General features: G+C 44.0%; 2 protein-coding genes across 9 annotated transcripts in view; one reads left to right on the plus strand and one right to left on the minus strand.

Annotated features, from left to right (window-relative positions):
* The first annotated feature begins 1984 nt into the window (after positions 1 to 1984).
* On the plus strand, positions 1985 to 3704 carry LOC131685615 (argininosuccinate lyase). The gene is made up of 2 exons (XM_058969478.1): positions 1985 to 3177; positions 3247 to 3704. Exons 1-2 carry the CDS (start codon positions 2041 to 2043, stop codon positions 3514 to 3516), a joined length of 1407 nt encoding a protein of 468 aa, XP_058825461.1. The 5' UTR covers positions 1985 to 2040; the 3' UTR covers positions 3517 to 3704.
* Positions 3532 to 25171, minus strand: part of LOC131685610 (serine-rich adhesin for platelets) — a 331716-nt gene continuing 310076 nt past the window's right edge. For all 8 annotated transcript variants that reach the window (XM_058969467.1, XM_058969469.1, XM_058969470.1 and 5 more), the window contains one exon: positions 3532 to 4531. In XM_058969467.1, the coding sequence (XP_058825450.1) occupies positions 4507 to 4531 (25 nt within the window). In that variant the 3' untranslated portion in view covers positions 3532 to 4506. The remainder of the gene's footprint in view (positions 4532 to 25171) is intronic.

Here is a 25171-nt window from a genome sequence, read left to right on the forward strand (position 1 = left end):
CATTTCATGGACTAAGTTAGCCTACGTTGAAAGCGCACTCAGGTACGTATGCGTGATTCACCATTGTATCCAAGCTTGCACGCAAGTCCCGTATAGCAATTGCGGTCGATCGCAGCGCCGGCTAGTCGCAAGTTGCTACTTGCCGTTGTCATTTCAAAGCGACAGTTTTATTTTTACACAAGTTGAAAGGACCTATGCGCGAAATATTTCAAAACCTCTGCAACTGCTCATAGGCGCCATGCAAAAACGACGCAAGATTCATTTCATTCTATGTTTTCCCACTGCACATAGGTACCTAGTAAAAACGTCCTAAGCAGCAAAATAAAAGAAATTATTTTCTTCTGTTCATGCGACTTATTTTCGAAGTTGAATTTAGTAAGTATAATAAATTAAATGATAATTGGAAAGCTTAGTTATTCTAAAGTAACATGTCATTCGTTGGTTTTAACCACTTCCAGCCAATGATTTGTTAATATAAACTAAAGTTTCCCACATTTTTTTTCTGCGAGACTTCTGTTAAATCCAGTACAACTATTTACCATAGTAATGAAGAACATTCGTATTCCGGTGCTCATTTTGTCGAAAACTTTGAAGAAATTCAATATTCGTCGTAAGAGCTACCTTTGCTGAAAAAAGCCGTATGTGCAGCGTCGTATGATTCTTGGACCCGAAAAAAGACCTATGTGAAAGGTCCTATAATTTTCAAAAGGACGCATCATTCTAAAGCGCTTAAAAACTACATTAGCGCTAAACATTTCATGTTTTTAGTATTATTTACCTAAAGAGCATAGTCCTTAGACTATATTGGCATAATTGTTCTATCAAAACGCATATTTGTTCTCTAATAGGGATTTGTTTTAGGTCCATGAAACTTCAAACTCGTTTTTCTCAGTTCGAGCTCAATATCACTTAGGACCTTTTGAATAAGTACTCTTGAATTGATATCAGCTACTCGATTTGCTCGATTATACCGAAAGCTTGTAATCGATTATTGATTTTTCGATTATTTTGGAAATTAATCGATTATTTGTGTTAATCGAGTAAAAAAAGACATCACTACATGTGTAGTTGTGATACTGCGAGATTGAGGTTAAATCGGGTGGAATTTTTGCCAAATGAGGTTGCGTGTCTTATTTCGTATACATATATGTCTATACACATTGCAACTGTGTTGGTGTCCTAGACGTCAAATAAGTCAATATCCGATTAAACAATCAATCTAAAATGTCGCAATAGTTTTAAAAGCAATCTCACCACGCAATGCTGCTACCTCTCCCGTCTATTCATGTCGGTATTTTTTTGAGAAAGTGTGACATAATGGAATGCAATGGTAAACAATACTTCTGATTCAGAATCTTTATCAGTTTCCAGTGCCACTGTCTATGCTCAATGTTCAATGGAAACAGCCAGTTAACCCATGACCTCTAAAGGCGCCAAATCATTTGAAGTGGGTTTGAAAGTAGTTCATTTTCGAGGTATGGTATGGGACCCTATTCTAACAGTCACGTCACTTGGTGACTAGAAGGAAATTTCCTTCTAGTCACTAAGTGACGTGACTGTGAGAATAGGGCCCATGATCGACAAGAGAAATTTATTATTTTGGCAGAATGCTTGTATATATGCTTAATAATACTATACAGCTACTTTTTCATTTTATTCATTACCTGGGTTTTTGTTGTCGATTTTCGAAATTATGCAGCGTTGATGAGGTTGAGGTACACAAAGTAACCGGCTAGTTGATTACAGTAGTGGGCCCGATGATCTCCTGGCACATGACGCCAATAGGAGGGATCTACCTGCCAAAACGTAAACTTTAGGTACATTGCACTGATAAGAGCTATGCGAGAATTTCTCTCTTCTCAAGCATATTCTCTTGAGCAAAAGAAAGCGACGCAATTGCGGCGCAGTATTCAACTCTAATGATAACCTTCTTTCATCGTGTTGATCATTTAAATAACGAAGCGATCCCCTAGTTAGGATTCATTCTGGCGGCGGCCATCCATCGGTGAAGTTGATAAGTGCTAATCACAGTAAAACAGGATGAGTGCGCGAGCTGAGGAATCGACTCCGTTCAAATTGTGGGGTGGACGGTACTCCAAAGCGACGGATCATGTTCTGTCGAAGGTGAACAATTCACTATCGGTGGATAAGCGGCTATTTTCGGAGGATCTGGAAGCCAGCATAGCTTACGCTAAAAGCTTGACTGATGCCAAACTGTTGACACAAAGCGAGTTTAAAGTGCTTCGCTACGGTCTGTTGACCGTTCGTGAGGAGTGGGAGAAGGGAACAATTAAGCTGTTGCCTAGAGACGAGGACGTCCACACGGTAAACGAGCGCCGGTTGATCGAAATTGTGGGACCTCAAATTGGAGGAAAGTTGCACACTGGACGAAGCCGAAACGAGCAGGTAGTGGTCGATATGAAACTGTGGATGAGAAAAGCAGTTCAGGATATTTTGAAGCAGTTGCGTTCGTTGATCAGTGGAATAACTGCGTTAGCGGAGCGATACATCAATGTGCTGATGCCGGGTTACACGCATATGCAGAAGGCTCAACCAGTTCGTTTCAGCCACTGGATTTTGAGTTATGCATTTTACTTCAAGGAGGACTATCAGAGGATTTTGGAGTTTACAAAGCGAATGAATGTACTACCTTTAGGCACGGGAGCTCTTGCCGGAAACCCCTTCAACATTAATCGCCATCAGCTATCCGATGATCTTGGATTCGATGGGGTTACATACAACAGCATGTATACAGTGAGCGATCGTGATTTTGTTGTCGAGTTCAACTTCCTCTGTACTCTGATAGGAGTACATATGAGCAGGCTGGCCGAGGATTTGATTTTGTTTTCTACAAAAGAGTACAACTTTCTAGAGTTGTCTGAAGAATACACCACCGGAAGCAGCCTGATGCCGCAGAAACGAAATCCCGACAGTTTGGAGTTGATTCGGGGTATTTCCGGAACGGTTTTCGGCCAGCACTGCGGCCTGTTGATGACTTTGAAAGGGCTTCCATCGACGTACAACAAAGATTTACAGTGTGATAAGAGTGGCATGTTTGCTGTTTACGATCAGAGTTTACTTTCGCTGACGCTGATGACCGGGGTGATAACGACGTTGCGAGTCGACGAGGAACGCTGTCTCAGTGCTCTCAGTTACGATATGCTCGCTACCGATGTGGTAAGTTCGGGTCCACGAGGTAATGTTTGCTGGTTTGTTTTTTTTAATTGTTTGTTTTCGGTTTTCTAGGCCTACTATCTTGTTCGCAAGGGAATTCCCTTCCGAGAGGCGCATCATATTTCCGGAGAAGTGGTTGCATTTTCCGAGAAAGTAAAAATTCCGATCAACAAACTATCGTTGGAGGATCTCCGAGATATTAGTCCGATTTTCGACGAGAAAGTCAGTGCGCTGTGGAACTACGAGAATAGTGTCGAGCAGTACACCGTTGTCGGAGGCACTTCTAGGATCTCGGTGCAGGAGCAGATAAAACTGCTCAAGGAGTTTCTTTCGAACCTCTGAATGGATTGGTTTGCGTAGTTTTATAATTATTTTATTGCTTCTGGAAATTGTATAAATATCATTCGTGGGCGTAATGTAAAACATTGTAAAGTGTTAAATTGTTCAAAAATGTTACAAACCCAAAAAAAAAACAGATCTGTGCTATATCTCCCTGTGGTGACAAATAAAGACATATGTGTACAAACCTACTACATTCGCCGTTTATTATACATTTTATTGTTCATCACTCAGCTTGGTTAGTAACGCGTTAATGCAGAAAATAAACCCATTTTGAGATTGTGCGAAAGCGATATTTTTAATAATAATGACCAGTCGAATTCCTTTCGCTCAGTTTCGTGTCCAGAGAAAGGCTTATCGGCTAGTTAGTCGCTATAGTTCGGATATTTAGTAATTGTATTTTTTCCTAGTAAAAAATATTAGAATCAAACCGTAATAGGAACACAATCGATGTTTCTATATAAAAAGCTTCTATTCCAAAAAAAAACAAAAATTAAACAGTTTTGCGTTCTGCGAGACGGCGTATAAACATAATATATGATCGGAAATGGTCGATCGCTCTTGGCTCAGTTTTCGAATTATTTCGTAGCGTTTTTTTCTCAAGTGATAGCACTTATCACCCCTCATCACATTTGTTTACGTTCTCTTCATTTTCGGCATTTTTACTTTCGTTAATTACATTCAAGTGATTCGAGATCTGTGTTAGTTTTTTTTTTACCTTTCTTACATAATATATACGCGAACAGAGGTCTTAGTGGAATGTACGCAATGTTTCAAACGTTTTCTTCCATTTAATTCCACTATGTTAACATAGTGGAATTAAATGGAAGAAAACCTTTGAAACATTACTTTCTTACATGTTATTGACATGTTGTTCATCGAAACATGTTGACAGCTTACTGATCCGATGTACATACGCGGGGAACAAGGTCTTAGCTAATGTCACGGGCTTGCTACGTTTCACCATTCATATGCTCAGCTGTTGGCCTGGTCTCACCGGTGATGCTTTTTGGATGATCTGGAAAAACAAAATTTAAAAATCGAAGGATCAATACTGAAGCTGTAATTTAGTCACTGTAATAGCATTATTAAGTAGCAAATCTATTTAGCAGTAGAATTAATTGAATGTTACAAAGTTACCTCTAAGCGGATTTAACATCGTTACTGTTTGTGATTAGGCAATGTAATAGAGGGGTTCGTCTTAGTTGAATTGATTTGTACAGCGATGGTGATAAGATTTATTTAGAATGATTTTAGTTTTGTTTATACGAGGACGAGTACAGTTGAAAGCGGTTTGTGCTAGTTTCAAAATGTGTAGCAGCGTTTCACTTGATAGGATCTGATAGATTTCCAATAGTTTTTAAACATTTCCCTATCAACATGCTGACTCAAAGACAGAAGCACATTAATTTCTGGCTCGTTTAAATGTAAAGGGTGAGTCAACCATTATCAGTGGTGTTTGATATTGTTGTTTGAAGGTTGTCCTCAATTTGCAAAATCGCAAAAATCGAGTTACGATGTTATGAAATATCAAAAGCAGTGGTGTAGTAGCAGGGTGGTTTGGGAGACTATTTTTTCACGCATTGAAAAATTAAATATCTTCGTCTAAACTCTAAAATATGCTTAATGTTTTAAATAACATTCTATAAATTGTTTTTGAAAATATTATCGTCTGAAAATATTTTATAAGTTGTGTTATAGTGAAAATCGGTGACAGACCTTAGCACCTATCGGTTGGCCCGAAGAGTAGGCTATATCCACCACCAGGGATTCCATCGAGTAGAGAGCGACGAAGTGGGGAGCTAAATGACTCATGAAAACGAGCATCGATACCGGAACAAATGCATCGCTGGAGAATTCTCAGTCGGAATAGGGTAGACTCACGACCGGACACTATCCGAGTATTTCGTTACAAATCTGGGAGCTAATTAATTCATTAAACGGACATCGATGCCCACACAAATCACGCCACTGCTCAAGGAAACGGGTATCGGTATCGGAACAAATTCCGACACCGGGTAACTCTCAGTCGGAGTAAGGTATGGATCATGGAATCAGGAGTTAAAAGGGCTTGCGGTAATTTACCGCTGGGGAATATCCGAGTTAGGTGGTTGAATGGCTCAAGTACGCAAAGGATTTAAACGGCATACTAGATGGAGAGAATGGCGGAAGCAAGAGGAAAGTCGGGAGCTAAATGGATGGATCAAACGAGGCTCTGAATTAATTGTGGAAAACTCACGAGCAAAAGAATGAGGTGATATGAAAGCACACGACGTTATACTTTGATGTAGTTCTGTGGGTAACAGAAGAAGAGTAATGAGTGTTTTAGTGGTTAGGCACGTAAGGGAATCCCACAAAGTGCCAAAACACTACAGGTCAGCCTTCTGAAGCTTGGGTTGAGGCAGCAATGGGCGCTGCTAAACCTCCAAAATGTTATAATTCCGAACGCAGCTCCGACGAAGCAAGTCTGTGGCGCTTCTGATAAGATTCCGGCTGTGGTCCACTAGGAGGTTGATAACAGTCTAATATCTTTCTCCGGACAAAACCAGCCTAGAGACCGTGTGGCATCCGGCGGATTCATGTTTCTCAACCAAAAATTGATCCACTGGGTTCCTGCTCCCATGTCGTAAGAGGCGTAAGAGTATTGTTAGAGTAGTACAAATTAATATTCAGCATAAACGTACAGCAACTATGAATCTATCCCGCCTTGTGCAGGAACGAAAAGCTTTCATAGCTTTGGTTCAAGAACCGTATTTCCATAAAGGAAACTTCTATGTTGGAATGCTACTTAACCTCGTCTTCGTAGCTTTCAACGAAAATGTCATGACAAATCCACTTGCGAATATACTTGCGAATAGTGCTATTGACGCATGTCTTATATCCGACCTCACAACTCGCGATATATGTGCTGTCACGGTAAATATGACTGTTGACAACATAAATAAGTTGTATCATACTGTGGCAGAAATGGGTTTCCTCTCATAATCGGCAGTGATGCAAATGCCTACCACATAATTTGGGGCAGCTCAGATATCAGTTTGAGGGGCACCGAATTAATGGAATACCTAAGTAGTACAAGTCTGCACATGCTTAATGCACGAAACCGCCCAACATTTGCAGAGGTGATAGATGTAACTCTCTGCTCTGACGGTATTACGCATGAGTTGGCGAAATGGCTCGTACCAAACGAGCTCGAACCGTCGATATCTGTTCATAAGTATATCGTCCTAAATCATTTAAACGGCTTGCTAGATATCGTCACATATCGTAATCCCAAATCTACGAACTGGGACCTCTACGAAGAAGGCTTGGCGACTAGGTTTTATGGGTATCTTCCGACAATTGAATCTCCAAGTGAGTTGTATGAGGTCGTGGTTAAAACAAGCTCGCTGATTGTAGCAGCATACGAAGAGGCTTGTCCGCCTCGAGTTATGTGTGCTTCTAACACCTTTGTGGAATACTGAACTTGTTCGATTTAAACAGTTATGTAGAAAAGCATACAGAAATACCCTTCGATCCTCTGAGCGAAGTGGTTGGAAAAGCCTCTGCACAAATGTCTCAAGTCTTAACGAGACTAGTAGATTAAATAAGTTACTTTCGAAATCGAAAGACTTTCATGTCAGTTCGATTAGAACTGCTAATGGTGAATACTCGTCTGACGAAGATGTAGTACTGAACTGTCTGTTTGATTCTACTTTCCAGGCTGTACGGAGCCATCACTGACGACAACCCCTGAGCTCTTTTCAGGTAGTTCTGCAATGACATACCTGGTACCTTTTTTGGTGGCAGAAGGGAGAAGTCATGACAATCCAATCAAAGTTAAACCATCTTCAGAGATGGTTTAACTTTGGTCTTGATGGCGAGGACAGGTGCGTTCTCGACAACACCTACAGCTACTCTAGAGGCACTTTTGAACATAAAACCACTACATGTGTTTCTGAAACAAGAAGCACTTCTTGTGCATACCGTCTAAAGCTTACTGGGATCTGGAACAGTAACCTTATAGATCGTGCAACTAGCCACACAAGACTGTGGCCCAAATGCTCCCAGTGACCTTACACTCATACGTAGTTTTCCTTTTGAAACTTTCAATGTGAGAATTCCTCCTCGCGATGAATGGCTGTCTGGCTGGATGGAGCGACAACTTGAAGAATTTGTAGTTAGTTATGCTAACGGTTCTTTGTCAGAAGGCCGAACCGGTGCTAGAGTCTATTGTCGTGAAATGAGATTAAACCAATCTCATTCGCTTGGTAGATACTGCACCGTGTTCCAAGCAGGAATCTTCGCGATTCAGTGTGGTGAATAATCCGTAAAAGAATCTATTTTTGCTCTGACCGTTGCGCTGCCTTGAAAGCACTTAGTTCGACAGATTCGAGATTGAAAATAGTGGGCGGACGATTTGGTTAGGGCGGGCGCTACGACTGACTTCGTTGGGCCAGAATCAGTTTTACCACTTTCGATAGGTTGAATATAGCACAAGACTCGCTGTTGGGCTGCATCCGAACATGCCAACCATTGACGTAGCTTGCAAACTTGCCGGATGTGAGTCCGAAAATGTCAAAGAATTTGTTGCATTTTTCTAAGCACAATTGTAGTATTATAGTCATGGCCCTGGACATGGCGAACTCAATTATCACATGGCTACTATTTAGCGTGCTGAGTATTATTCGTGTGATCTTTGTGAATCCGATTACGGAACTTAATGTCATTTGATATGTGACTGCTCTGGAGTAATGCAATTGCTTATCCGGATGTTTGGTTCTCCATACATAGAGGAATCTATGTACAAAGAGCTGAAACTCAAGGATATGCTGTTGTCTATCTCCCAGTGTGATAAAGAGTTATAATTTAAGCCGTATTTGAATGACAATATCTCTTCGTGGCTGTTGTCATTCTGTTATCTCAATAGCTCCTCGGGAGTGTTGATATACCCGCTCACTATTGAAATCAAAAGTCTAAATCCCTCCGGGGGTTGGAAGTTTTATTCCTGCTATTGTAGCACCTGCAGGTCGTTCGGCATCCGGGGGTGCAGAATGCTCTGTTTTAATTGCTCTGTGACATTATTTTCCACTTCCCCAATCCTTCCCATCAGGGAAATGATGAAAAAGCAAATCATGACAAAGCACACATCTCCAATCAACATGGAGAACGTGCCATTTGAGCCAGTCGCTACTGATCCCTGATTCCTGGGGAATCTTGATAGGATCTGCTGGGATTGGGGCAGCAATGGGCACTGCTTAACCTCCAAAAATGCCATAATTTCGAATGCAGGTCCGACGACGCAAGCCTGTACCGCTTCTGCTAAGATTCTTAGATTTTAGAATTCAAAGATATTAGCAATAAAAACCAACCGGAGTGCCAACCGGTACCAGGGCCGTCTTAAGACTACACGGGGCCCCTGGGCACTCTTGAGCTAGGAGGCCCCTACAATTGAAAAGCTATAAGTAGTACGCTGTAGTAGTACGATGATAAAAAATTCCCAGCTTTTCGGTACAGTTTCCACTCCATACCACCCTGAGGCTCTTTTACAAATTTAAGCCAAATCTGTGAACCGTGTTGACATTACTTTAAAAATAAAGTGGGATTTAAATTATACTGAGAACAAAGACGATTTCAGATTTCCACAACCTGGTGTCGTTGCCGATGTCCAAATATCGTCATGGACTTATTAACTACGCTATAGTATTCCCAAACGGTGTAATCTGACCTTCATAGTTGGTAGACGTTGTTTGAGGATAAAAAGTGCTTCCATCAAGACGAAGAAATGTTGGGGTTGGGTAAGGGACCGTTCATAAACCACGTAGACCGAAATTTGAGAATTTTTAACCCCCCCTCCCCCCTAGTAGACCTTAGTAGACTTTTACCAACCCCCCCCCCCCCCCCCCTCCACCACAAGTCTACGTAGACTTTTAATTTTTTTTATTCGCGGGAAATGTGTAATTAGCAAGAAGCACATTATAATGTTCAATTAAAAATTAGCGTTCAGATTTATTTCAAGCTTTTTAAATATTAAAGAAAGGTGTTTCACATTGGTTTTTTGTCTATGATTGATCAAATCAATTAGTACTAATTCAAGGTGCTTTCCAACGTTTGTGTACTTCTTTCGTTCAACGTTCGGAATACTTCTTTTCAAGGTTAGTCACTCAAATATATGTAAAAAGATATATTGCTATAACTAGCTTAAATTTTGACCGAAGTGTGCGAACAATGCAGAATTGCTAAACACTTTTTGAGCCTTACTGTTGCATTCAAAATTGTTAAATTATAAGAAACATTTACGAAATAATACTGTCGATGTGTACTATCATCTAGACTAAAATAATAAACCAAACATGCACACAAATTTCACTTTTCGTGAACAAATTTCAATATATAGACGTAAAATTTAACGGGTGTTTAAAGATTTTGAAATCAGTGTAAATGATTGCAAGAGAAACTGATTAACTTGAGTAAACACTTTGTTGTAGAAGTTTAACTACACTACGGCTTTAGCCACCGAAATCAATAAATAAAAAATAAAATTAATCCACTTATTGTTAAAAATCGGGTGTTTTATTGTTACAATGCTTAACTTTGACCATTTTTTACGTTTTTATGGTTCATGCATTTAATGGTCCATGCATGTCTGCTAACTAGTGATGTCTCAGATGATTTCACAGTCAAAATCTTCCGTCGAGAGGAATTTTGGGCGATCGTCTTTGGAACTGTCATTTTGTATTATTCCTAGATCAAAACTATATCGAAATATACGCAAGAAACAACACTGTGTGAGGTTGTCCAAAAAAAATCGTGGGTTCTGGGTTGAGTGGTCGCTTAACGAGTAGTTACCTCAATAGTGTACTAGCTTTGAAGTGTCTGCATAAATACTGAATAGACCGATATTTTGAATACAACTCTCTTTAAATCCCATTTATAATTAGTAATACGAGAATAACAAAAAATAAAAGTCTACGTAGACTTTTTCAAAGACCCCTCCTCCCCCCTCGTAGACAAACGTAGACTTTTGCCAGACCCCCCCGTCCCCCTTATGAGTCTACGTGGTTTATGAACGGCCCCTAACCAAATGTCCGAGGTTCTTCAAATACCCTCAAACACACGCACATTGCCGAGACTCATTTATTCAAATCTAGGGGAAAGTCAGGGTTTATGTGTGTAAACACTTTAAAAGGGCCATTTTCAACTTTTTATTGGGATTTCATGACGTTTGTCTACACGATGGTTTATTTTTTCTAAATAAGGCGGATGCATTACAGAGCATCATTATTGGTATTGTGTCAGTCTAAGATTGACCATGCAAAATGAAACTTGCCAAATCCGACCAAATAGTGCCGAGTCTTCGTAAGATCTCAAGAAGTCACTTTTGGGCATTTCCATGTGAATTTGTTCATTTGCAGACTCAAATATGACATAGAAATAAATATTTTTCCACATCCGTAAATCGCTTGCCAATCAAAGTTTTCAATTTTCTAGTTGGTTGGCTAAGGTTCGGTACCTTCCAAATTTTGTACACTTGGTGTGCCAAATGTTTGTTTGCTGTAGTTAAAAATAAATTGAAACTTGAATCGAAATGTGGGATTGACGTTTTAACTGGTTCAATAGTCATGCAGAGCCTCGTTTTTTACCGCTCTGATGCCCTTTAAACAACTTGATCACATGGGATACGGTGCAATGTGCGAATCCAAGCTGCTACAGATCTATCCTGCCGCTTTACACATACCAATCAAATTGGACGGGTCGTTGACCTAGTTTTCTGCTCGAAGGAATATTGTGTATTTCGGTCGAGAAGTCAGTATCCCCCTTCAGCAAGTCGACACTCACCACGCACCGCTAGTTATCATGATGCAATCGCCTGGTTGCCCGGTTATACCGGTAGTTGTTCCAGCTAGCCAACTGCTGAATTATCGTAAGATTGATTTTTCCGAGCTGTGTGACTATTTGCTCTATCTGGACTGGTCAACGCATCTAGGTGACAGCGATGCAGATGCAATAACCACAAACTTCTGCCGAGTAATTCAGGACTGGTTACAGAATAATCTCCCAGTAAACGGGAGTGTTTCCTCGGCATGGAGTACATCGGCGCAGCGAGTCCTTCGCAGAAAACGAAATGCATGCTAAAGCAAACTTCGTCGCAAACAATCGCCGGCCACGAATCACGATTTTCACGTTGCCAGTGAAGCATACCGGAATCTCAACGCTGTTCTGTATAGATCGTAAGTACAACGAGTTCAAGTAGGCTTACGAAATAATCCTAAAGGTTTTTTGAACTTTGTAAATTCAAAACGGAAAAATTTCAGCGTTCCTTCCAATGTGTACCTCGATGAAAAGGCAGCGTCGTCCACTGCAACAGCTTGTGAATGGTTTGGCAATCATTTCGCATCCGTCGTTGCTCCCTGTTTAGCATCTGATCAGGAAATCGATATCGCATTAGTAACTGTTCCGAAAGATATCGCTGTCTTAAGCACTTTTTCGATTTCACCCGACATGGTAATAGCAACTGCAAGAAAGCTAAAAAGCTCTTTCTCCCCTGGACCGGATGGGATTCCAGCTGCTGTCTACTGTCGCTGTGCCGTCGCTTTTGCTGAACCTTTGTCCCGCATTTTCAACCAATCATTTGACCAGGCTAAGTTCCCCAACCTTTGGAAACAACCCTACATGTTCCCGGTGTTCATGGAGGAGAAAACACAAGTGGACACTATATACACAGATTTGAAATCTGCTTTTGGCCGAATTGCCCATGAAATTCTTCTCAAGAAGTTGTACAATTTACGAGCGCCCGACAAGCTTACGTTGTGGCTAAGCTCCTACCTTACGCACAGAACGCCTTGTGTGAAATTGGGCTCTTGTATATCGGCTCCGTTTACCAATAGATCAGGTGTACCGCAGGGCAGCAATCTAGGCCCACTGCTTTTCTCACTGTTTTTTAGTGTTAGATTCCGGGTACAAGCTCATATTTGCCGACGATCTTAAGCTGTACTTAGTCATCCAGGCACTATTTGACCGCTTTGTGAAGTGGTGTGGAATGAATTAGCTTACTGTAAATATTGCCAAATGCTCCGTGATAACGTCCCACAGGAAGAACGATCCGTTAATCTTCGATTACAGTATCGATGGGGTTGCGCTACAGAGAGTCAATGCAGAATATGACCTGGGTGTAATTCTTGACCACAAGCTGTCCTTCAATTCTCATATGACCAACATAATTGCGAAAGCAAATCGCCAGTTGGGACTCATTTCGAAGATTTCACGGGATTTTACGGATCCGTACTGTCTAAATTCCCTATACTGCGCATTGGTCAGACCAATCCTCGAGTTCGTCTTGCCGGTTTGGAATCCTCATCACCTAACCCAAGCAACATATTTTATAGTAAAAGAATATTAACAACTAATAATGAAACCAAATCACGTGTAATAATCTAGCCGGGTGAACATGATCTCAACTGTTTCATCACCAAAAAAGCCCCAAGGCGGAGTCAATTTGTAACATGTCATTAAAACGTACGCTGTATTGCAAATCAATTATGCCATCTAGTTTCAAATCGAGTTCCATTATGTTTGGAAAATTTTCGGTGTTGGAATAATGCGATGTTATTTGGGCAAGATAATTTGGAATATTTGAAAGCAAATATTTTGCTCTTCTATACTTAAATTTCACCGACGCATCTAGATTTACTGTGAATTTTTCAATTTTACGTATACATTTTAAATGTGCCCTCAAATAAAATCAGAAATGAATGAAAATATAACAACAATATATAGCGCTCCAGGCAAATGACGCAGTTTTCGATTGCGCCTACCAATATGCAATTCGAATATGGTGCACAAATTTATGAAAGCATCATGGCCGCCTTCTCGTTGTGGCTGATTCGTTGACAGAAGAAAAATAACAAATACAGATGCATCGATAACGCCATCTCGTTGTCGCATTTTTTTTAATTGTCGGCAAGTATTTGACGAGTTTCCAAGTGTTTGGTCTTTATATGATACTTATTGCAAACAAACACTGACAGCTGCTATCCACTATAGCATTCAGTTACTTTCAACTAACAGTTATCAAACATTATAAGCTCCACCTACTGAATATCGTTTAGAATCGGAGTAATAAAATGGAAAATAATTCTTTTAGTCAACAAACCCACTTTTTACGGTTTGATTAGTAGCAACAATCTTGTTTGTAGTCTATTAGCAACAAACCACTATCTAAGAAAATGCTTTTATACTTTTTTACAACTGATATTCAACCAAATAGGCTAATTTTTTTTTCGTAGACTCGTTACATATGTTGCTTGGGTAACTTGGTGTTTAAAATTGGAGAGAGTACTGAAAATGTTCGTACGCTTAGCTCTTAGGAACTTGTCTTGCCGTGAGCCGCAAAATTTACCACCGAATCGTGACCGTTGCCAGCTGCTCAATTTTGAGACATTAGAATGTCATCGTAGTATCCAGCAAGCTACTACCTTGGTGGCAATTTTAAACGGAGAATGTGATGCGCCTGAATTGCTGCCCGGCTTAGATTTCCAAGTAGTGAGGAGAACACGAGAAACGTTATTATTATTGTCGAGGTTCCATCAGACCAGAGTTAAAAATAATCGAAGCTCTTTTTTGACGGCTGAAAATGAACCTGATGCGACTCGCGGTGAATAGAAAAAATATTCATTCAAATATCCATGTTATTCATTCAGTTGAATATCGTACAATATATTCGTTCCACTAATTATATAGGAAAATGTTTTCAAATGCCGGAAAAGTATATGAAACAACAATCATCATCGCTTACATTGTGCCAGGGCATACTTTGATACGTTTGATTCGTGGCTGCACGGCCGCTTCGTGTAATAATCGCAGACGAATGAAAATCTGCATGGATGAATGGGCGGTTTATTCGTTTGACGTTTTCAGCTGCGTCACTGAATATTGAAAATGAATGCGGCTGAATTTGATCAATTTTCATTCAATGAATTTGAATATTTTTAACTCTGCATCAGACATCTTTTGGATTCCATGAACCACTGTCTTCAATGATTCGAACCTTTTCTCGTGCTAATTATGCCTTTCAGTTTGGTGACTCATCGGAAATATTTGCAAACAATATAAGAAGATTGTGTTTACTGTGATTATTATGTGAATTAGTAATAAGAATCAGGTCAGGTACTTATAATTTTACTTAACCCATTATATCCTAGCGTATGAAATTTCATGCGCAGAACTATCCGTCGTTTCATGCGTATTTACTGTAGAATTTTGACATCTAATTGCTTTATTATTGCACTAATGGGATCATTGCTCCTCATACTTCATTGTGAAACAAGATAGCAGCCAATTTTTGTCATTTTATTTACATTTTTGAAGCGTGTATAGTTGAGGAAAATGGCAGCTGGAAAATATGCAATACAATTAATTGAATTTTATTGTTAGAATTAGTGCTAATAATTCCACTATGTGACAAAACGTTGTCACAGGAGTAAAAGAAGAAATGTGTGAAACAACTTAAAATTTGTTGTTATTATTGAAGCGTACGAATTTTTTTGCATGACATATTTTCATTCTCAAAACCATTTTAAGCGGCGATTTTGTGTTTCCCATAATATTTGATACACTTTATGATGAAATTGAGGATATCACTGCATTTGGCTCACTTTTTGAAATCCCTGGGTTATAATGGGTTAATTTTGTTCATTTAACCTTACAACAAGATAGTGGTTTTTACGCCCATTTGAGGGTGGCGCCTGGTACGAGGAGGCCAACTCGAACGGACTTTTTCCCACCCAAATCATTTGAACTATTATGTCCGATGATAAATAAAAGCTGTCCCATGTGCTATGGGATTCCCAATACACACGATACAAAAGTTACAAACATTTTTCTGAAAATTAGTCTATTGAATGTTTTTATATTCATCCTACGTGCGGGGCCCCCAAAATCGCGGGGCCCCTGGCCCTGGCTCAGTGTGCCCATGCGTAAAGACGGTACTGACCGGTACCACAGAATCGATGCCAGTAACATCCTGTTTACGGCATTGTGGCCATTGCGAACGGCGTGCTGTTCTACTCCCTGGGTAAAAGGGTGACACCGACTTGAAATGGCGAGTGAGCCAACAGCACGGCTGCCTCCGTCCCAACAAAACCTTGGCCGGTCTCTGAGTACGTTCAAAAGTCGTCATCAATTAGTTGGTGGTACTAGGTTCGAATAGACCATTCCCGACTTTACGCTTATCCGGCTCTGAACACTACTCAAGCACAAGAGGCGACTGCGTACAACGAGTGGAGATAGCGGCTCAGAGTTGGGACACAATAAAATGGAGCAAGAAACTGACCTATATGAAGTAGGTGTGGGTGTGGCGAATCCCTTCGCCAAAAGTGGTTTAACCAAGTCACCACGTCGACAAAACCAGGCAGTGCAACTACAGCACGATCAGGAGAAAAAGCAGCTGCAGCTCCAAGAACAGGGGCAGCCCTTTAACAGCCGTAACCGCACCTTTAACACAAACAGGAGGGCAGTGCCTGATTGAAAATATCAAGCAGGACGAGTGTATATTAGTTAAAAAATTGCTGGACGAACTGCACAACTTTGTCGACAAACTTGGTACACAAAGACACGGGTCCTGAAGATACAAGGTAACCTCGAATTGACCGTCAAGGAATGGAGAACCTTGGAGCAGAAAGCGAAATTAACCGAAACGGACTTGTCAGTGGCCAAGAAGTCCTTGGAAATGGGTCAAGCAGTGGCACCACTAAAAGTGAGGGAGACTTATGAGGCGAAAGACAAACCTCAAGGAACGGAAACCGTTTCCCTCTCTGCGCCGAAGAAGCCAAGAGTATCACCAGGTGATGCCCAGGACCCAGCGAGAATACAACCTTCCATTCAATCGTAGAGTTGGTCGTAGACCACTGACAACTTATATTTATATAGCAAAAAATATTTAAATCATAAAACATCGTATTTTTGCTCATATTTGATCGTATTTTACTTCGATCAATATCTGATTAACAACATAATTAAGTCTTTGTGGTCTTTCTTATGTGTGGGAATAGTCACTCAGAAACATAAACGTATGTACGACTTCGATATACATCACAATGACTTCAAAAATCACAACACTTACGACTTATCTCATATCTATGAATGGCATATATGGCGAATATTTATCGGAATAGAGTTTCTCTAGTTGAAGATAAGATATGATTACGAAATATTGTCACGCTTATAATAATTAAAATAGTTCTGTGTAGTAAGTCCTGTCCTACAATCCAAATGTCGTAAGTTCGAATCCCATCTTAACATGAGAAGAAGAACCTCTATGTGTTGGGTTTTGGCAATCCGGTTCACAATCAGCATTCGTTCTTTTTCTCCTCAAACCCCGCTTTTTACGTATTTTGTTATGCTGGAGATGATTGATGTGCCTATTAACTGTTTCTAGTGTTTTATCTTCTTTACCGACGAATTCTGCATTTTGTGCGACTTTTGTAGTGGAATATAAACACGTATTATTCAGTTGAAACTTGGAAATACCATCAAAAAGGCTGGCTGGGAAGGTTCCAAGAAACACATGGAGGCTCTCGGCATCGTGGTACGCATAGCAAACGAAGCAGTCACAGAGAAAGCCATGGGCGACGCGGTGGAAGCGAGAGCGTTGTGTCCGGAGGCAGCCATTAAATGCAAGGATCTGGATGAAGTATCCTCGGAAGAAGAGGTAAGAGGAGCTCCGAATGAACATTGTAAGCTCATAGAAATGCCGATGATGATCCGAATGACGAAGGAATGTTTCGGCACCCAAGTGGCTTCGGTTAGGCTTCCAGTCGTAGCAGCGACCGGAAGTGTGCTTTAAAAGTCAAGAGTTCGGTCACCTGGTTAGGAGCTGCAGTGGACCTGGCAGGAGCAATTTATGCAAAAGGTGCAGGGAAGAAGGCCACAAGGCAAAAGACTGCCGGCAGGCTCCGAGATGTGTGATCTGTGCAACCAAAGATGGTAACAACCACGTTACAGGAGGCCCACGATGTCCGGTTTTCAAACAGGCGACTGCAACGGAGTCACAGTGGAAGTAACGCAAAGCAATGCACTGTGATACAGCACAACACTTAGTGCGGCAATCTGTAGCGGAGTCTATATGCGATATCATTTCGGAGCCGTACCGTATCCCGGCCAGCGATGGAAACTAAATATCAGATAACGTGAAATCAGCGGCGATTTGGACAATATCCATTTCAGGATTAGGTTTATCGTGCAGATGAACCCTTTGTAATCGCCAAAATCAATGGAGTCTTCTTATGCAGCTGGTACGCACCTCCGCGGTGAATGTTCAATCGATTCACAGAAATGCTCAATGCCGATAGAAGAGCTTATCGATCGGAGACCAGTCCTTATAGCCGGCGATTTCAACGTTTGGGCTGTAGAATGGGACAGCCGTTTCACCAACTCAAAAGGTCTACTCGAGGCCTTTACAAAGCTGAACGTATATGTGCAAACGATGGCACAACCAGCCAGCACATACCGCCGGGATGGTCGAGATTCAGTTATTGACGTTAGCTTCTGCAACCCCGGGCTAGCAGGAAGTTTGAATTGGAGAGTGTGGAGGAGTACACCCACAGCGAGCACCAAGCGATCCGGTACACTATCGGAAGCAATAGACAGTCCGAAATGCGTGTGATAATCAAACAATGCAATCACCTGTATTTTAGTGCAGATGAAGTGATAACGGCATTAGCAAGAGCGTGCGATGCATCCATACCAAGAGAAAGAAGGTAAACCAAGGTACAATCGCCGCACAGCCTTCGGGTGGAACTCGGTGATTGCTGACCTACGTGCATGTTGCCTCCGAACCTGTGAACTGGAAGTCACCCTTCACCCAGAATCGCAGGACCGATCTCTGTCGGCATCTGTCCGGGTATCATTGGTTTCGGAAGATCTTCCACTGCCGGGGAGCTCTTCGTCGGAGTAGGAAATATCCACCGTTGGGAACTATTCTGAGTAGTCCAAAGCGAATCGCCGGCTTGAATCGCACTAGTGAACCGGACGCAATCCTCCACCCGGAATCGCTGGACAGACCTCGGTACTCGGCCGAACTGCATCGAAGCCGGAATAACGCGATCATCAATGGTTTCGGTAGACATTTTTTCGTCGGGGAATTGTTCGCCGAGGTAGGCTAGATCCACCGATCGCGGATCACGCCGAGTAGGTGCGAACGCGACAAAAGGTCGTCGGGGAACCAGTGAACCGGAAGCCACCCTCCAACCGGAATCGGTTATAAGACTAGCGAACTAGCACGACCAGCTAGACTTGAAATCAAGCATGAGCACAGCCCAAATGGAAATGGAATCCGGAGGGATCAGGCAAATGTCACGCTCCTTGGTGGAGTTTGGAGGAGTAGGGTTCAGAGTTATCTTCACTGTTCAGAGTTTTTAAAAAATGAAATGAGTGAGCCCCCAAAATTAATTTCACCCATTACGGGAGAACAGAATCGCGATTGACTTTATGCAGCCCGTCGTAGACCTACAGTTGAAACAGTTGATCACACACGCAGCTACATCATACGAGGCATGCAGTACTAATGACGTTTAACTCCTTATCTGAAAAAGAAAGCTTCGTAGCGAAGAACAACATACAACATGAAGTCGAATACGAAAACGTCAAAAGCTAGATCACCGTGTATATGTACAATGACCTTAAGGAAATTCGCCTACACGATTTGACTCCGCGTACTAGCACCGGTTATATCAAAAGATTTATGTCGAAGTATGGAGAAGTGGAAACCGTCACAAACGACATTTCGACAAACTTTTCCCCTGGCATTTCCAACGGTTTTCGCGTGGTGCGAATGCGGCTGAACCAACCCATACCGTCTTACATGCCTTGCAAGGGCATATCATCTCAAAGTGTTAACTACATACAAATAACCCTATGCACATACCCTGGGCAAACTCCGCTAGCGAATGACGGATTCACAGACAGTGGCCTTTACCTTCTACGGAGCAGCCACGTCGATCGGAGCGGCAACCGAGTTCCCCTCGAAGGGAAAAGGCAAGGGCAATCGCAAGACGGCATCGAACGCGAAGCGCCCTAGGAAGTCGCCAGGCGAGGGTTCCAAAACCGACACCACTCGGCGTGCAACCGTTAAGGTCAAACGCCGTTTGGGCGAGGTAAGCGAGGGCGAGAGTGACCTCGCTGTGGAGAGCGATGGTACCAGCAACCCGGCACGACCGGGGCAGGGGGGCTCAAACCCCTGGACGCTGGTCACCAAGAAAAAGCCGGCACCGACACCGGAGGTACCGTGGCCTGCGAAGAAGGCCAAGGACAGAGGCGAAGCCTTGTGGTTAAAAACCGACAAGGACAAATACGCCGATGTCCTAAAATCGATGAAGGCGGCCGAAAGCCTCTCGGCCCTTGGGCAGGATGTGCGTAGCGTAAGACGCACCAACACGGGAGAGATGCTTCTGGTGCTGAAGCGAGGCGCACAATCTAGTGCAGTATACAAGGCCTTGGCTCAAGAGGTCCTTGGTGAGGGCGCCCAAATCAGGTCGCTAGGTGCGGAAACGACTCTCCAGTGCAAGCACTTGGGCGAGTTCACGACCGCAGAAGACGTCGTCGCAGCCGTTAAGGAGCATTGCGACGTCACAATCGAGCGGGCCTCTGTGCGATTGAGAGATGGACCCTCTGGCACCCAAGTAGCCTACCTCAGGCTACTGAAGGCGGATGCTAAAAAGGTAACCGAGAAAGGGAAGCTGAAGATCGGCTGGTCGGTATGTCCTATTAGTATACCCCAGCCGCCTTCAGTGGATAGGTGCTATCGGTGCCTTGAGTCCGGCCACAAAGCATACGAGTGCAAAGGCATAGATAGGAGCAAACTTTGTCGTCGCTGCGGCGAGGAGGGACATAAAGAGCGGGGGTGCACTAAGGCACACAAGTGCCTTATCTGCACCGCTAAGAAGCAAGCCCATAAACATGCTATGGGCGGACCTTCGTGTCCCTTCGGTGAGTTAAATAAGAAGAAGCCGTGAACGTCACACAGCTAAATCTTAACCATTGTGCAGCAGCCCAACAGCTGCTGTGGCAGTCGGTCTCGGAGTCGAGGACAGATGTCGCCCTCTTATCAGACCCGTACAGCATCCCTGCCGGCAACGGCAATTGGGTGTCGGACGGGTCTGGAATGGTGGCAATCTGTACAACGGGACGGTTCCCGGTTCAAGAGGTAATACACCCCTCCGCCGAGGGTGTGGCGATTGCCAAGATCAATGGTGTGTTCTATTGCAGCGCTACGCCCCACCAAGGTGGCCAATAGAACAGTTCTACCAGATGATCGACAGGCTCTCGTCGGACCTAGTGGGCCGGAAACCGGTAGTAATAGCGGGAGACTTTAACGCTTGGGCAGTGGAGTGGGGCAGCCGCTGTACAAATAGCAGGGGTCAAGCGCTAATGGAAGCGCTTGCGAAACTCGATACTGTGCTAGCTAATAATGGCTCCGCTAGTACATTCCGTAGAAACGGAGTGGAGGCGTGGATTGATGTGACCTTTGCCAGCCCGAGTCTGGCTCCAGGCATGGAATGGAGGGTAGACGAAGGCTACACCCATAGCGACCATTTAGCAATCCGCTTTAAGATCAACTATGGTGTGCAGCATCCGAGGGCGGGAGATCCCTGTCAGGTACGCGGGTGGAAGTCCAATCACTTCGACAGCGAAGCTTTCACCGCGGCCCTGGGACTGGAGGCCAACACCGACAGTCTAAGCGGGGATGCGCTGGTAGCTGTTCTATCACGCGCGTGCGACGCCACTATGCCGAGAAAAACACTGCCAAGAAACGGTAGATGCCCGGTATACTGGTGGAGTGCCGAGATTGCAGCACTACGGTCAGCCTGCCTCAGAGCTAGACGTAGGATGCAAAGAGCTCGCACCGAGGATGCAAGAGAGAACCGCCGTGAAGTGTTTCGAGCTGCGAAATTAGCCCTTAACAAGGCTATTAAAAGCAGCAAGAGAGCGTGTTTCGACAACCTGTGTGAGAGTGCCAACGCGAATCCGTGGGGTGACGCCTACCGGATTGTGATGGCCAAGACCAAAGGGGGCTCCTCACCCCCAGAACGGTCTCCGGACCGGTTGGCAACGATTATCGAAGTACTCTTCCCGTCTCGAGCCACAAGCCCCTGGCCACCTGCACTACGAGACAGTGCGGGCACGGTCGAAATGGTGGCTCCAGTGACGAATGAAGAACTACTCGCAGTGGCTAAATCCCTAGCAATGAACAAAGCTCCAGGGCCGGATGGAGTTCCAAACAACGCTCTCAAGGCAGCGATCATAGCGAACCCGAACATGTTCAGGCTAGCTATGCAGAGATGCCTTGACGAGTGCCGTTTTCCCGATAGATGGAAAAGGCAGAAACTGGTGCTGTTGCCGAAGCCCGGGAAGCCGCCAGGCGACCCATCGGCGTACAGACCAATCTGTCTGATAGACACGACTGGCAAACTGCTTGAGAGGATCATCCTCAACAGGCTCACCCCGTACGCGGAAGGTACGGATGGTCTGTCAAGCAACCAGTTTGGCTTTCGGAAGGGTAAGTCCACAGTGGACGCTCTCAACTCAGTGATAAATACTGCCGAGATAGCGATCCAACGAAAAAGGCGAGGTATTCGATACTGTGCGTTAGGGACACTTGACGTGAAGAACGCATTCAACAGCGCAAGCTGGGATGCCATCGCGCTCTCGTTACACCGGCTTAGCCTACCGGTGGGTCTGTACCGGATCCTGGAAAGTTACTTCCAAAACCGCGTACTGCTATACGAGACCGATGCCGGTCAGAAAAGGGTTCCGAATACCGCCGGAGTCCCGCAGGGCTCGATTCTAGGCCCGGTGCTATGGAACCTCATGTATGACGGGGTTCTGAGACTGAAGTTCCCTCCTGGGGTCAAGATCGTCGGCTTTGCCGACGACGTAACCTTGGAGGTCTACGGGGAGTCAATTCCTGAGGTAGAACTAACCGCAGAACACGCGATTAGCACGGTGGAGGAATGGATGAGCGCGAGAGGCCTGGAGCTCGCTCATCATAAGACGGAGGTAGTTATCGTCAACAACCGCAAGTCGGCACAACATGCAGTTATCCATGTGGGAGAAGTCGCGATCACTTCACAGCGAAGTCTGAAGTCTCTCGGAGTCATTATAGACGACAAGCTGACCTTCGGCAGCCATGTCGACTATACGTGCCAGAGAGCGTCGACTGCTGTTGCGGCTCTATCGAGAATGATGTCCAACAGCTCAAAGGTGTGCGTAGGTTACTGGCAGGCGTTGCCGTATCTATCCTCAGGTACGGCGGCCCGTCATGGTCAAGAGCACTGAGGGTAACCAGTTACCTACAGAATCTGGAGAGCACCTAACGCGTGATGTGCCTCAGAGTGATATCTGCCTACCGCACGGTATCACACGATGCATCCTGCGTGATAGCGAGCATGATGCCAGTCGGGCTGGTCATTCGGGAAGATGAGGAGTGCTTTGAGCTACGTGGAAATAGGGGAGCCCGCGAGCGCACCAGGGTGACCTCGGTCGCCAGATGGCAGCGTGAGTGGGACAACTCCTCGAAAGGTAGGTGGACCCACCGGCTGATACCTAGCATATCGAGCTGGGTGGGAAGACCCCATGGGGAAGTTCACTTCCACCTGACACAATTCCTGTCAGGCCATGGCTGTTTCCGTCAGTACCTCCACAGGTTCGGGCACGCGGAGGTCCCAGTCTGCCCGGACTGCCCAGGTGTAGATGAAACTGCCGAACACATACTGTTCGTATGTCATCGGTTCGACGTCGAAAGAAGAGCAATGCTTGACGTCTGTGGCTGGGACACAACCCCTGATACCCTTATTCAGCGGATGTGTCAATCGGTGGAGAAGTGGAACGCAGTCTCGGCTGCTACCATCCAGATTGCCAGTAGGCTACAGGTAATCTGGCGAACCGAGCAACAGACGACGGGCACGGCTAACTAGTGATTGGTTAGCAGGAGCAAAAAAGGCCAAGCGCAAAAAAGGGAGTGAATGGTCTGTTCATGCCGAGGCAGGTTTGGCGCAGCGAATGGCAACCGCGTAAGGGGTAAACCCAGCCACCCCGAAGCAAGACAGAAGAGTGAGTGTATAGGCGTATAAGTGGACTGCCTCATGCCAAGACGGGAGGGTCGTAGCGTAGTATGTTGGAACTTAGCTATCGATGCCTCGTGGCGTGGCAGAGGAGTGAAAGGGTGAGCATCCAAGTCAGTCTCGCATGGTATGTCAGAAGTGGGGCCTAAGAAAAATGTCCCACATGGGATGCCAGGGGGAGTGACAAAGGTACAATAGAGTGGCACGATTGAGAGTGAATCAGGTGATAGGGTGAGCACCCAAGTCAGCCTCACATGGTATGGGTGGGGCGAGCACAAAAGTAAGCCTAGCAAGGAACGAGTAAGGTGAGCTCACAAGTCAGCCTCGCATGGAACGTAAAAGGTGAGCACAAAGGTCAGCCTCATGTGGGAGTGTTTGAGAGTGAATCAAAGTGCGATTGAGAGAGCACCCAAGTAAGCCTCATACAGGATGTATGAACGCGTGAGTGAGAGTGAATGAGTACATTTAGTACAGCCATCCCCCCAGAAGTAATACCGAGAGGTAGTTCCTGGGAGGAATGATGGCGGAGCCCAATGGAGTTTAGTCGGTATTAATGGCTGGTCACCATTCGAGTCCGACACGCCCCCAGTGCACCCCGTGCGGTAGATTGGACCCTACCAATAGCACGTGTACTGGGCTAGGACATAAAGGTCTTCTCCGTTGTAAAAAAAAACATACCCTGGGCAGACGCCCATGTGCCAGTTGTGTAACCAGATGGCACACTACAGTAAGCTCAGCGTCAAAACAACTGAAGAAAAATCATCTACTACAACCAACACTATCAAACAGCCTTCGACATTTGCTGATACACCACAGACCGCCTGCCAAAAAATAAATGCCGGACAAACAATATTCCACGGTATCCCCAAGCCAATAGTTAACATACTTAGGAAAAAATAAACAAGAAATACGACGGCTATACCAGATTCACTCGAAAACACAATAAGAATCAAATATGTAACAGCGAAAATCAAAGCTCAAGCGACGACGACATGGACACAAACATAAGCGAGAGAGAAGGCAGACGGAATGATCAGCAAGCGGTAGAGGGTAAACCTGACCATTGCACATCACCAAGAAAGAAAATGAACGCTAGAAGCGAAAAGCAGATCGTCCACAATAGTCGACAGAAATAATATTCGATTATTTATTTATTTTATCTGTTTTGAACTGTAAAGTAAACTGTATCTTTGAAATGGATATTATTTTCAAAACGGCCCGGTTAAAGTCTGAATAAATAAATAACAAGTACTAATCGTCGCAGGTCTGATACGACGGAAGAATAAAAGCTTCCACCACTTTATTAGTCCGTTTCTCACAATAATCATGAGGTTATGTAAGGACGGCGCCTGTCAATAAACGTCAGCCCGTCAGCCAAGTGTTGGACCAAATCCAAGCAGTCGTTTGCTTATCAGGTCTCGAAAAGGCGCCAGTAATGAACCGGAAACATAAATAGCTGTTCAATTTCTATTGTTTTATACGCTTTGTGATAGAAAGCTAAAGAGGCAAACAAGTAGCTTTCGAGATTTTTTTAACGAAATAAAATTCCTTCCTTTTTGAAA

This window comes from Topomyia yanbarensis, chromosome 2 (genome assembly GCF_030247195.1).
Source record: "Topomyia yanbarensis strain Yona2022 chromosome 2, ASM3024719v1, whole genome shotgun sequence".
Taxonomy (NCBI): domain Eukaryota; kingdom Metazoa; phylum Arthropoda; class Insecta; order Diptera; family Culicidae; genus Topomyia; species Topomyia yanbarensis.